A 14,458-nucleotide genomic window follows, 5' to 3' on the forward strand; every position below is an offset into this window, starting at 1 on the left:
ACTATAAGAAAGACAGTGGTCCCAGGTGAAAACCCCTGGTGTCAGCAATAAATAGAAAGGCTCATCTGACCAGTCAAAAAATTTACTTTTTGTAAGGTGTGTGGCCTATTACATTTGGCGTAAAATTGGCACAGTGTTTGATAAAAAGAACATAATGTGAAACATAACAGTGAAGCATAGTGGGGTCAGTGTGATGGTCCGGGGCTGCTTTGCTGCTGTGATTGATGGGACATGAATTCTGCTCTCTACCAGTAAATCCTGAAGGAGAACGTCGGGCCATCTGTTCGTGCCGTCAAACTGAAGTGCTTTTGGATCCTGCAGCAGGACAATGATCCGAAACACACAAGCAAGTCCACCTCTAAATGGCTAAAAAAAATTAAAAATAAAAATATGGTTTTGGAGTGGCCAAGTAAAAGTCCAGATTTAAATCCAATTGAGATGCTGTGGTATGACCTAAAACATGCAGTTAATGCTAGAATACCCTCCAATATGGCAGAGATTAAAGAATTCTGCGAAGAAGAGTGGGACAGAACTCCTCCAGAGCAATGTGAAATACTCATCACCAATCATTCCAAATGCTTGATTTCAATTATTGTTGCCAAGGGTGGTACAACGCGTTATTAGGTTCAGGGAGTAATTACTTCTTCACAGAGGATCTGAAAGGGTTGGATTTTTTTTGTGTGCCTTAAATTGAAAAGTCATTTGAAAACTGCATTTTGTATTTCCTTGGGTTTTCTCTGAGTGATATTAAAATTGGTTTGATGATTCCAAACTTTTGTGTGTGATAGATGTGAAAAAAAACTAAAATCCCAAAAGGAGCGAAGACAATTTCAGGGCACTGTATATTAATTCATTCATCTTCCGTGCAGCTTCCCCTGACCAGGTTCTTGGGTATGCTGGAGCATGTGCTAGCTATCTTCGGGTTAGAGGTGGGGTACACCCTGAATTGGTTACAAATACACTTGTGCAAGAGTACGGAAGGTTAAAATGTGACAGAACAATGCCTTTGTAGAGTAGGAAAAAGTTTTGAAGGCAGCAGTTTTTGATAAAACAGATTATTTTTTACACTTTCTATGTAAAACAGAAAAAATATTTTTTTTAAAAATGACATTACAACATTTCGGGACTGTCACACTTTGGAAGTCCCACTGTATGCACTCACCTGTGGTCAAGAATTCTCTCAGCCTTTTCACAGTTGAACGTCTGCGTGTCGGTAATGTACTCAAATTCAACCACACGCTCGGCAGCATGTTTCATGTGTGCAGCTAGGTGACAGTTGAGGAAACAAATCGAGTGGCCATAGAGAGACAGACGAATGGACACGGCACCTTTGTTGCCCTGACACACAGGAAAAAAAAATTCCTCACAACTGGGCAAGAACATCAAGCAATCAATAATCTCTGATGCTGTTGTTGTTAAATGTTCGGATAATAAAATAATCCATCCATCACTTTTCTTAGCCGCTTATCCTCACAAGGGTCACGGGGAGTGCTGGAGCCTATCCCAGCTGTCAACGGGCAGGAGGTGGGGTACACCCTGAACTGGTTGCCAGCCAATCGCAGGGCACATCGAGACAAACAGCCGCAATCACAATCCAATTAATGTTGCATGTTTTTGGGATGTGGGAGGAAACCGGAGTGCCCGGAGAAAACCCACACAGGCACGGGGAGAACATGCAAACTCCACACAGGCAGGTCCAGGATTGAACCAAGGACCTCAGGACTGTGAGGCCAACGCTTTTCCAGTTGATTTATAAGCAACCTGTCGTGTTGATTTTCCACAACTCGCCCACTGGGCATTATAGGGCTATTAAAGAGGGCTTTGTCAACGTCTTTTCACATTTTAGAACATCCATCCATCCATTTTCTTAGCCGCTCATCCTCACGAGGGTCGCGGGAGTGCTGGATCCTATCCCAGCTGTCAACGGGCAGGAGGCAGGGTACACCCTGAATTGGTAGCCAGCCAATCGCAGGGCACATCGAGACAAACAGCTGCACTCACAATCACACCTATGAGCAATTTAGAGTGTCCAATTAATGTTGCATGTTTTTGGGATGTGGGAGGAAACTGGAGTGCCCGGAGAATACCCACACAGGCACGGGGGCGAACATGCAACCTCCACACAGGCGGGGCCGGGATCGAACCCTGGACCACAGAACTGTGAGGCCAACACTTTACAGCTGATCCACTGTGCCGACATTTTAGAACATTGGAGAAAAAAAATAAATATATCAGCAGGCAAGTGATTCAGTCGTGAATCAAAAGTAGGTGGGGTAGCACTGCATGTGCATTTATTACTAAAATGTATGACAATGAGATGTTTTGAAATATGTCTATTTTAATTTAATTAAGTCTGACTCAAACAACATATGTTGTAAAATTTGGAAAATGACCAACATTTCTGGGGAAAATACATCTCTCGAGTCAGACAAAATCAGCACATTGCATGAGACCTCGCGAGAGAGCAGCTCAGGGAGCGCCAATCGATTACCTTTGAACATAATGTGGTAAAAATATTAAAATGACCACATCATTGGTACTTGTACTCACTGGGCATTGCTTTGCATTTGGAGGTATAGCTTTTCCATTTTAGTTTCAATTATCTTGAAGCAAAGTTTTTTTGCACATTTGTGGTGCTCCCTGGAGGCCACGACACCCCGAAGGCGCGGCTCTGCCGCGCAGTTTGCCCATTATACTCGAGAATTTTTGAAAATATGCTGCTGTTTTTCTCCAAGTCAGAGGTGTCACAACAGCTAGTAATGGATAAGTTTCCAATTATGTCATCTTGTGTGTCATAGAGGTCAGAGAACACAGGTGATAGATGAAGCGTGAAGTTTTTTTTCTATTGTTAATTTATCTGACTGGTCTGAGGACTGTGGCAACATCATTGGAAACCTATCCATTGGCTGGGATGCCACAGAGTGGAGTCTCCTCAGCAATTTTTAGTCAATTCTTGTAGCCGTTTTTACTTTCCATTCCATAACAAGGAACTAAGCAACAACAATGGTGACTGTGGAAGCGTGTCTGCTTGAACAAATGGAGCTAAATGACCAGATGATATGTTCAATTAGGCTGCAAAATCGATTGAGAAGGCGGAGCTGTTGGTGGTATGTAGAGCCAGGAGGAATGGTGTGAATGTCATCACAGCATGTGATGAAAACGGGCCAATCATGATCGATGATCTTACAGCTTTCTCGACGCGGCAACATTTTTGGACGTGCACACAGTGCAGAGGTGCTGCGCAGACCAAATGCATAGGACTTTAACATTTGCCTACACTCTATTTAAAGGCAGGTAGAGTAGCCAAATATTTTACTCAAAGTTAGAGTATGGTTGCTTAGAAGGAATCTTACTCAAAAGTAAAAAATAGTCCTCCCAAAAATTAAGTACTCAGTGAGAAAACTACTCAAAAGGATGTGAGAAACTTGATTTGTCAGATATAATATAAATGTCTCTTGAAGTTACAATTTATTGCCGCAAACGACGCACATTTGTTCACAGTGGCACTCATGCTAGATCTTACCCAATAGCCAAAGATGCCAGTCCGTGTGTATGTGGCTTGGATGTCTCGGATGAAAGGGAGATGCTCCAGTTTGGAGAAGAGCAGCAGCAACAGACCTTGCATTCTGATAGAGGACACCTGAAACGCATATATACATAAAAAACAAGTTAAGTATATACCATATAGCCATATAGAAAGTAAAGTTAGTTTGGCTTTTGTGTACCTTCACAAATTGCCTTGGTGCTAAGGCAGTCATTAGCACATAGCTCCAAGGGTCATCAAATAGAACATCCGACATGAATCTCAACGGCCCAGAGTACACCTCCTGGAGGCTTACATCAAAATTCATTTTCAATCACTTTGCTCATCCGACCTTGGTGGATAAATTGACTACAACAGTTTCCACTCCTGATACCGCCTACCCAATCACGTAGAGGTCTGCAGCCTCTGAAGAATCTAAATGGAGAAGTGAGCTCAAGTCATCTGGAGGATCAGCAGTAGCTACATTCCATGTCACCATGTGGAGCCTGGGGGCAGTATTGACGAAAAAAAGAGAAAGATTTACATCTGGCTACCCTAACATGTCAACTCCAGTATGGCATTCAAATTAATGTAACCAGAACACAAACCCAAAGAATGCATTTTAAAATTTGTTTTGCACACTGCTGCAACTGCTTACACTTAATGCATACCAGTAATACTTCCAGACACACAAATACAGCTACATGTTGACTTACTAGTTTATTTCGTAGTGTAATTTCCACATATATAAAAGCAGTGCTACCCACTGAAAGGAATTCAAATAACATTCATTGAGTCAAGGCCCCCTCAAAAAGTATTATTTTGTAATGGTTTTTTTTTTAAATATACAAAGAAAAATAGCATGTTGGATATGTACCTTCGGTCATAGCCTTGTGAGTGACATCAGGAGCTATCGTCTGGCTGCAAGCATTCTTTTACAATCCATTAATTTCTCATTTATTGCAAGGATAAGGGTCCACGCCCGCAATAGCAACCACATATCTGATTATTTATACATAGTACTTCAAAGCTATATGAACCTCCCAAGGCCCTTATTAATCTGCCATTTCTATACTCTTAAACACCTTTTAAAACTCTTAAACATGCGATAATGCATAGTACAGTAAACTATATACATTTTATTCCTTTTAACGTTTTTCAATCAATTATACTTTTGATTTTTTTTCAGTTTTAAACTAGTGTTGTTTTTTTACCACTGCACATAACCTTATAAGAGAATAAAGCATGTCATGACTCACAGTGGGATAAATCATGTTCGCAAACCTGGACTTTTGCTTAGCTTTTATCTATTTTTAATCCTGTGGGATAAAACACATGACAGACTGGGTGTAAACTGCCACGGGCAGAAAGGTTTTGAGGTTTTTTATTTTATTTTTTGTTTTTTTCACCCCAGCACCACTTGCTGGATCACACTTTGCACCAAAACAGATGGTATTCCTTTATACACACACCAAAATTTTATTTTCTGAGAGTAGTCTTTCAAATTGACCAACAACCTAAACTGAGCAATACTAACCCCCCGCCTGACACTGAATGCTTAGAGGTAACATAGAAGTGACAAACACTAAAAATACATCAATGCTCCTGTGAAAATGGTGGGAAAAGTGTGTGCGTGCTAAGTTTTTAGTGTAGGAATGTGTAAATATGTAATACTATTGGCAGACAACAACGCTATTGTTGCAATTATTCTCGCGAATGTAAAATGTGCGACAGTGCTTTTCCAGCAACGTCTGCATTTACTATATCGCTACTGCAAGCACATTTGTCTCATCCCAAAAATCGTGTGTTAGGTTGAATGAAAACTGAATTGCCCGTAGGTGTGAATGTGAGTGTGAGTGATAGTTTGTCGATATATGCCCTGCGATTGGGTGGCGATCAGTTCAGGGTACCATTCTTCTCACCCAAAGATAGCTGGGATAGGACACAGCATCTCTGCAACACTAGTGAGAATAAGCAGTGTAGAAAATGGATGGATGGATGGATGGATGGATTGTGATTGATCATAATGATTATTTATTAGCATTATTATAATTGTTGTGGAATTCATGTAGTGCAAGAATTCTCCTGTATTAAAGAGGTTACATATGAAAAATAGATTTAAATATTTGTACACAAATGGTTGGTTTTATGTGGTGCCAGCACGTCCATCAAAAATGAAAATAAACAGTTTTGGTATCTTTCCATATCTGAAAATGTCTGTCCATTTTTCACTTTCGCCCCACACATAACGCCTTTGATTGTAAGGCCAGGCCTCTGGCCCGAGTCATCATGGTAACGGGAAGCTAGTCTCCTATCATTCGGACCAGCAGAACAAGGTGTGACGTACAAATTCGCTCACTTCAATGAGACCCAATCTCTCAAAACAGGTTAATTTCAGTCTGACAAGAAATTGGGTGTGTAAAGTCTCAAAAAGTGAATAAAATAAGTATTTGAACACCCTGCTATATTGCAAGTTCTCCCACTTAGAAATCATGGAGGCGTCTGAAATTTTCATCGTAGGTGGATGTCCAGTGTGAGAGAATCTAAAAAGAAAAATCCAGAAATCACAATGTATGATTTATTAACGATTTATTTGTATAATACAGCTGCAAATAAGTATTTGAACACCTGTCTATCAGCTAGAATTCTGACCCTCAAAGACCTGTTTGTCCACCTTTAAAAGTCCACCTTCACTCTATGTATTATCCTGAATCAGAAGCACCTGTGTGAGGTCGTTTGCTGCATAAAGACACCTGTCCACCTCATACAATCAGTAAGACTCAAACTTGTAGCATGGCCAAAACCAAAGAGCTGTCTAAGCATGGGGGTGGTAGCATTATGCTATGGGGGTGTTTTTCTACACATGGGACAGGACGACTGCACAGTATTAAGGAGAGCATGACCGCGGCCATGTATTGTGAGATTTTGTGGAACAACCTCTTTCCCTCAGTCAGAGCATTGAAGATGGGTCGTGAGTGGGTCTTTCAATATGACAATGACCCGAAGCACACAGCCAGGAAAACTAAGGAGAGGCTCCGTCAGAAGCATATCAAGGTTCTGGTGTGGCCTAGCCAGTCTCCAGACCTAAACCCAATAAAAAAATCTTTGGAGGGAGCTGAAACTCTGTGTTTCTCAGCCACAGCCCAGAATCCCTCCTGCAGTGAGTGCAAACCTGGTGAACAACTACAGGAAACGTTTGACCTCTGTAATTGCAAACAACGGCTACTGTACCAAATATTAACATTGGTTTTCTCGGCTGTTCAAATACTTATTTGCAGCTGTCTCACACAAATAGATTGTTAAAAAAAATCATGCATTGTGATTTCGGGATTTCTCTTTTTAGATTAATTCTCTCGCAGTGGACATGCACCTACGATGAAAATTTCAGACCCCTCCATGATTTCTAAGTGGGAGAGCTTGCAATATAGCAGGGTGTTCAAATACTTATTTTCTTCACTGTATAATTTTTTTAAATTATTGGGCTGGTTTGACCAAAACATATCACAGTTCTGTTATTGAAACGCCTCGAGACAGATTTAAATTGTGAAGAAAACGTTGAAAACACTGATCCCTCCCGCTTCAGAAAGTTAGTTGCATAAAACAGTAAGTAAGACATTGTATACGGTTATCACTGCTTTCTTGTAACTTGAAGTTTGGAGTTATTTGTGCCCGACTGTGTAGATTTTCCATCCAAATAACAGCGTGGATTCTAAGTGTAGGATTACTCATTTGCTGAGTGAGAATATTGGTATTGATATGAGCAATGTCAGATGTCTTCCTGGAAGAGTGCCACAGGAACAAGTAATGAAGGCAAGCATTGTATTTTGAAGTGAATTGCTATAAAAATCCTAAAGTGAAGAATGGAAACCTACTAAGCTGTAAAGAAATGGACAAATGAGCAACATTCTGACATTTTGCTGCCTTCTGATGAATGGATTAAGCAACAGAATGAGACTGAATAATTAGGGAACTGGTTCCAATGTCTACAGTGCTCCAAAGTGTGCCAGTTCTCTGTTTAATCTCATTGTTGACTCCTGCAGGATTAGAACTGTTTATAAATTTGAATTAACATTTAAAGTTCAAGTCCCTCTGTAAGATGTTGAGGGCAGAGCTGATCTTTTCTCAGACAGGGAAGCTTGACTGTTGTTTCTTCAAATCCGCATAAGGTGAGGATCAAGTGTTTTGCAACCTAATCCTGAAATAGATTAGTAGACTAGTGTGAACATTGTGACGTTTACTATTACAGTATATCCCATTTGGAATGATCCACAAACCACAAATGTGCAGCATATTTACTTGTCTTTAAATAAAAAAAAACACGACTGACTCCCAGCACATGAAGATGTGATGCATAAATAATGTTTTCGGCCCTTATAGTGCAGCCAAATTGGACCAAAACATTAGAAACACTTAAATATGTCCCCGTACACCAATTCAAAGTCCATGAAACAATAACTCTCTTCCAGGCACACGTAGCAATTTATCTGCCCCAACAAATTTGTAATAAACTCAAAAGCTTGGGAAACAGAGGTGCCCCGTCATTTCATTTAATCGTGGCCCGATAAAGCCAGTCATGTGTATCAGCTTCCATGACCCTTGCTAAAATCTGCACAAACATCTCTAATAGTAATATGTAATGAGAAACTACAATACAGTATATTGCAAAAACAAAACAAAACATTATTTTGTTACCAACCCCCTTTTTTATTGCAACCCGACAAATTGTTGAACTACGATCCTTGAGTTCAAATTTCATCACTAGTTAACCTTCAAATTGTTGTGATACAAGATTTAACATTGACATGGTTTCGCAGTCATAACGGCCCTCAGAGGGAAAACGTAACTACGAAGCAGCTTGCAACAAACATGAGTCGTTCATGTTATGTTTGATAACAGTGAAGGAATATTATCTGAACCACAAAACAAAAGATAACGCTTGTTTATTGATTTATGACATATTTTACCTAAAGTTGTCTCCCTCGTAGTCTCCCTTGTGCAGACATCCATTGAGCGCCGACGATTCCATTTGTGAAAGTGACGTTTTGGACAATAACAATAACTGTAAAACACACTAGTAACACTCAGATGCTCTGATAACGTATCGAGTCATTCCGAAACGTTCACTGTCCTGGACTATCTGCAGTCATGTAAAAACACCATTGAAAACTATCCAATGTCGATTATGCAATAGATAAACAGGAGCTGTGAATGTTTTCCAATACCTGGTACGGTCATGAGGAGCTTGTTTTCGTAGTTTTGAAATGTAACAGGGACGAGCCATCGAGTACTGTATGCGTCTACAGTACTGGACCAATGTTGATGGGACCGCCCCTATTGCGGAAGTAGGAAGGACTTCATCTTCCCCTTCAAAATAAAAGCGCTGGAAAGATTACACTTGGCAGAAGAGCGACAATCCGGCCTGGATCCACACAGCGTCAACGCACAATTCGTATAAACGTCGTACCGTCGTAAATACTGTACTTCTGAATCAGGCATCTTCCAACGGGATGGAATCTGAAAAATTCTGGTGAATCAGCTATGTGTAAAAACGACGGCAGCGTAGACACAAAATTTGGATTAACTAAAAAAGTCTTCCTGTGACGTGAAGTGACTGCCCGCAGTGGCCATTCCCTGCTAAAGAAATTCTATTCTTCTGTAGAAATTCTATAGAAAATCACAGCCAAAGTTTTATAGAACGAGTTGTTCTGTACAAATTCTATAGAATTCTATTTATTTCTACAGTATTTCTATAGAAAGCTTTTAGCAGGGTTTGGAAGCTTGACACATTGTTGATCGGTCCATCCATCCATCCATTTTCTGAGCCGCTTATCCTTATGTGGATCAAGGGGGTGCTGGAGCCCATCCCAGCTATCTTCGGGCAGAAGGGAGGGTACACCCTGAACTGCCAGCCAATCGCAGTTGTTTGCTGACGGTGCTTATTTATACTAGTGATGGGTGCAGCAGTTGTAGTGAATTTTACTGATTCAGTATACTTGAATCTTCTTTTCCTTTCGGCTTGTCCTGTTAGGGGCCGCCACAGCATGTCATCTTTTTCCATGCAAGCCTATCTTATGCATCGTCCTCTCTAACACCAACTGGCTTCATGTCAACATCCATCTACCTTCTCTTTGGTCTTCCTCTTGCTCTTTTGCCTGGGAGCTCCATTGTCAGCACCCTTCTACCAATGTTCTCACTTTCTCGCCTCTGGACGTGTCCAAACCATCAAAGTCTGCTCTCTCGAACCTTGTCTCCAAAACATCCAACTTTGGCTGACCCTTTAATGAGCTAATTTCTAAGAACCTATTATTATTATTATTATTATTATCACAGCTGATCCCTGATGCAGTCCCACCTCCACCTTAAATTCTTCAATCACACCTACGGCACACCTCGCCACTGTTCTGCTGCTGTCATAAATGTCCTGTACTATTCTAACATACTTCACCGCCACACCAAACTTACGCATGCAGTACCACAGTTCATCCCTTGGTACTCTGTCATCGGCTTTTTTCTAGGTCCACAAAGACATAATGTAGCTCCTTCTGACCTTCTCTGTGCTTTTCCACTAGCATCCTCAAGGCAAATAATGCATCTGTGGTACTCTTTCTAGGCATGAAACCATACTGTTGCTTGCAGATACTTACTTCTGTCTTGAGTCTAGCCTCCACTACTCTTTCCCATAACTTCATTGTGTGGCTCACCAACTTTATTGCTCTATAGTTCCCACAGCTCTGTACATCGCTTTTGTTCTTAAAAATGGAAACGAGCAAACTTTTTCTCCATTCTTTGGGCATCTTCTCACCCACGAGTATTCTGTTGAACAAGTTTGTCACAAACTTTTCAGCCACCTCTCCAAATTGGTTCCATACCTCCACCAGTATGTCATCAGGACCAACTGCCTTTCCATTTTTCATCCTTTGTAGTGCCTTTCTGACTTCCCCCTTAGTAATCATTGCCACTTCCTGGTCCTTCACAATTGCCTCTTCAACTCTCCCTTCTCTCTCATTTTCTTCATTCATCAACATCTCAAAGTATTCTTTCCCTCTATTTAGCACACTACTGGCACCAGTCAACACATTTCCATCTCTATCCTTAATCACCCTTACCTGCTGCACGTCCTTCCCATCTCTATCCCTCTGTCTGGCCAACCTGTAGAGATCCTTTTCTCCTTCTTTCGTGTCCAACCTGGTGTACATGTCGTCATATGCCTATTGTTTAGCCTTCGCCACCTCTACCTGTTCCCTACATCGCATCTCAATGTACTTCTTTTGCCTCTCCTCAGTCCTCTCAGTGTCTCACTTCTTCTTTGCTAATCTCTTTCCTTGAATGACTTCCTGTATTTTGGGGGTCCACCACCAAGTCTCCTTCTCCACTTTCTCAACAGAAGACACACCAAGTACAACTCCTGCCTGTCTCTCTGATCACCTTGGCTGTAGTAGTCCAGTCTTCTGGGAGCTCCTCTTGTCCATCAAGAGCCTGTCTCGTCTCTTTCCGAAAGGCCACACAACATTCTTCCTTTGTCAGCTTTCACCACATGGTTCTCTGCTCTACCGTTGTCTTCTTAATCTTCCTACCCACCACCACTAGAGTCATCCTACACACCACCATCCTATGCTGTCGAGATACACTCTCCCCTACCACTACCTTAAACTCAGTAACCTCATTCAGATTACAGTATACTTGAAACAGTTCTGTAAAAATATTTGTTTACAGAATTTTTCGTCTTTTTCATGGTATAATTTAAGTGCTAATTTAAGTGCTTCCTCACTTTTCACAATTCACAATTACAGTGTCCATCTGTGAGGTTCACATTCACCAAAGCACTACAGTAAATGCGCTGTTCTTGTGTATTTTAAAGGAGTAAAGGTGGGGAGATTAAAAATGATCATTTAAAATAAATAAATAAAACTTTGCATGCAGCGAGCTCAGCTACCAGTCATCCTTCCACATCCGCTTATGACCAGCTTGGTTCTGGCCAGCCAGCGTGAGTTTTCTGCATCTCAGTTCCCAGGATTGCTGACAGCAGCATCTGCCACCCGAGTTTTCTGCTCACTCACCTTACTGTTATTGTCATCATTGTTATTGTAGTGGAAAGTGTCTTTGAGTGCTGAGAAAAATGATATGTTTATTATTAATTATTATAAAATAAAGTCTTTAATTATCGCATTAGAGACAAAGAAGGAATATGCGTGTGCTTGTAAATACATGTTATTAATTTACATTTATTTTAAATAGGTGTGCTTGTTTTCATGTGGTTGACTTTGTCAAAATTGCCATTAACTTGAAGAAACGGCTGCCAGTGAAAGCTATTCATGCCCACAAGGATGTCAGAAAATCACTCACCAGTATGCTCACTGCGTAGTAAATCATTCCCCTGGCAAACGAATCACTCATTGTCCTTGTACAGTTCGCGGATGACAAACGAATCACTCTTGAGTTCCTCAGTACACCAATTCACTGAATGAATCAGTAAGTTCACTGAAGTCCTTCCTCTGCTGCACAGCGCTCCCTGAAGCTGGCTGCTCATTGGTCATTCGCTGAAGTGAGTGACATCTCTGGCAAATCGCAAATCAGTCCCACCCGCGCATGCATGCTCCATTCGCCAAATATTAAGGAGTGACAGAATGCTTCTACAGTTCCGTTTCCATTCCTAAGTGACTCAATCACATCACCGCGGTGGACAATGGCCACGTAAAAAGAACTTAATCCTTTCATAAACTGATTCAGGTCAGTTCGTTCACTAAAAAGATTCAATTTGAAACAAATCGTTTGCGAACAAAACTAATTTATGCCAACAAATGACTACTGACAAGTTCAGGATGTCGTCTGCCTTTCGTCTGAAGTTAGCTGGGATAGGCTACGGCACTCCTGCGACCCTTATGAGAATAAGCAGCTTGAAAAATGGACAATAGATCATTTCATAAACTGTTTTCCTTCAGTTCGTTCATTAAAAAGATTTGTTCTTCCGAATCAATCATTCGCAAATGAAACAATTTAATTCATACAATCGATACATGTGATAGATGAGCTAGACACCTGAATCACAAAAATCTCAAATCAATTCTCGTTTTACTGGCACAAACTTTGAAGCAGGTTTAGAAAACTGAAAATGTGATAAGGAGATTCTGGCGTTCATAAGCATGTGCTTTAAATTTTAAAGTTAAATTAATTTGCACAATATAAGCATTATTGTAAGGACCTTTGAACCCTTCAATGGCCGGACTAAGAAATCCTTATCAAATTATATATATATATATATATATATATATATATATATATATATATATATATATATATATATATATATATATAGGCGGCACGGTGGCTCAGCTAGAAAGCCTTGGCCTCACAGTTCTGAATCAAAATCGCTGGTGGTAAACAGTATCAGATGACTAATCAAGTTTGAATACTCTTATTGGTATTAGTCTGAAAAGTAGTATCATATAGCCCCATACAAAATAAAATCGGTAAACCAAAAGATTTACTCTGTCTTAACTTCTAATTAAAACCAATAACGTTTTAGATCCAACCATTCTTAATGTTTTAAATTGTCTTTATTCAACATAAAAATTGATAGTGCTGTCAAACATTTCAATGTCACCAACACATCTCAAGCATATGAACAATATGGACATTTTTCTACCTGCGAGTCAGGTTTTCAGACAGATTGCTCCAGAAATGCTTGATTGGATTCAAGGACAATCATCGAGTTGAGAGAGACACCTTATATAGACAACTGTGTGCCCCTCCAAATCAATTTACCAGAGATGGACTTGAATCTGTAGAAACCTCTCAAGGATGACAAGAGGAAATATGGTGCACCTGAACTCAATTTCGAGCTCCGTGGCAAAAAATGTCAATACTTATGAATGTTATCACCTTAATTTTTTTCTGAATCAGAATCAGTTTTATTGGCCAAATATGTAGACAACACACAAGGAATTTGTCTTTATCACCTGGAGCTGCTCTAGTACGACATACATGTTAAGTATGAAAAAAGAAAAAAAAAAGACAGAACATTTTTTTAAACTAATCAAGGTTGTCAGTTTTCTAGTCTTTAGAGCAGTTTGAATATCCATCAGTGCAATGACTATTGTGCAAAGGGTGTCAAGACTTCAGGCATGTACCCAGTTTAAAGTGACTAGTTGTGCAATAGTCTATTGTATATACTGTAATACTGATAGGCCCAGTAGGATGTGACAACAACTCAAGATAAAAAAAAAAAAAAAATCACCAACATTTTGCAGGGGAATTGTTAAAAATTGAAAAGTTAGCTGTTCATGAATTATTTGCCATTTTAATGCATTTGCAAACCACCACCACCCCGACCACCCAAAAAATATATAATTTTGGAATGAGGCTGTAACTGTAATACAGTGTAACTGTGGAAAAAAAAGTGAAGCATTATTAAGACTTTCCCGTAAGGCCCTTACTGCAGTACAAACTTTCCACCAACAGAGGGTACCGATAGGCTATAAAACGGTCGTGATGGCGGCCGCTCATTCTCGATCATTAAAAAAAATAATAAGTTTGCGAGGTGGAGTGAAAAAAATAAAAAACGAAGCGATAGGAAAGACCTTTCGACTGGCGATCTTCAGCTCCGCCCCCCACAACCCCCTTAGCTACAGTTGCCATCGCCCACAATCTTCCAAAATGGCGCCTGAACAGAACAAATTTGAAGTGGATTCTCTATCGCGTATTTCCGGTAACACTGCGGTATGTTTTTTGCCAAATGTGCCAGACTTGACCAAGACGCTTCTACAGAGAGGTCTCAACTGTTCCACGGAATTAAGATTTTGGACAGAGCAGGACGCAATGTCAGAGTTACAGCGAAAGGTTGGCGATTGATGCAAAAAAGTTTGACGCCTCACAAACTTCATATTGAAATCCAACAGGATAAAATAGTGGAATCGTAATGCGAATGCAAAGCAGGGT

General features: G+C 40.4%; 1 protein-coding gene and 1 long non-coding RNA gene across 10 annotated transcripts in view; one reads left to right on the forward strand and one right to left on the reverse strand.

Annotated features, from left to right (window-relative positions):
* Positions 1 to 13,253, reverse strand: part of inpp5ka (inositol polyphosphate-5-phosphatase Ka) — a 21,226-nt gene extending 7,973 nt beyond the window's left edge. The window contains exons 1-9 of one of the 9 annotated variants that reach the window (XM_061828576.1): positions 11,867 to 12,178; positions 11,581 to 11,630; positions 8,988 to 9,037; positions 8,746 to 8,903; positions 8,488 to 8,582; positions 3,925 to 4,029; positions 3,726 to 3,834; positions 3,524 to 3,640; positions 1,163 to 1,338 (exon numbers count right to left, since the gene is read on the reverse strand). In XM_061828576.1, coding sequence (XP_061684560.1) covers positions 1,163 to 1,338; positions 3,524 to 3,640; positions 3,726 to 3,834; positions 3,925 to 4,029; positions 8,488 to 8,549 — 569 coding nt within the window. In that variant the 5' untranslated portion in view covers positions 8,550 to 8,582; positions 8,746 to 8,903; positions 8,988 to 9,037; positions 11,581 to 11,630; positions 11,867 to 12,178. Of the gene's footprint in view, positions 1 to 1,162; positions 1,339 to 3,523; positions 3,641 to 3,725; positions 3,835 to 3,924; positions 4,030 to 8,487; positions 8,595 to 8,745; positions 8,904 to 8,987; positions 9,038 to 11,580; positions 11,631 to 11,866; positions 12,326 to 13,166 lie in introns of those variants that run through there. The other 8 variants (XM_061828577.1, XM_061828579.1, XM_061828578.1 and 5 more) reach the window with 8 other exon arrangements.
* A 464-nt stretch (positions 13,254 to 13,717) lies between these two features.
* Positions 13,718 to 14,458, forward strand: part of LOC133505392 (uncharacterized) — a 30,401-nt gene continuing 29,660 nt past the window's right edge. The window contains exon 1 of the long non-coding RNA XR_009796239.1: positions 13,718 to 14,456. This is a non-coding gene — a long non-coding RNA (uncharacterized LOC133505392). The remainder of the gene's footprint in view (positions 14,457 to 14,458) is intronic.

The sequence above is a fragment of the Syngnathoides biaculeatus genome, chromosome 8 (genome assembly GCF_019802595.1).
Source record: "Syngnathoides biaculeatus isolate LvHL_M chromosome 8, ASM1980259v1, whole genome shotgun sequence".
Taxonomy (NCBI): domain Eukaryota; kingdom Metazoa; phylum Chordata; class Actinopteri; order Syngnathiformes; family Syngnathidae; genus Syngnathoides; species Syngnathoides biaculeatus.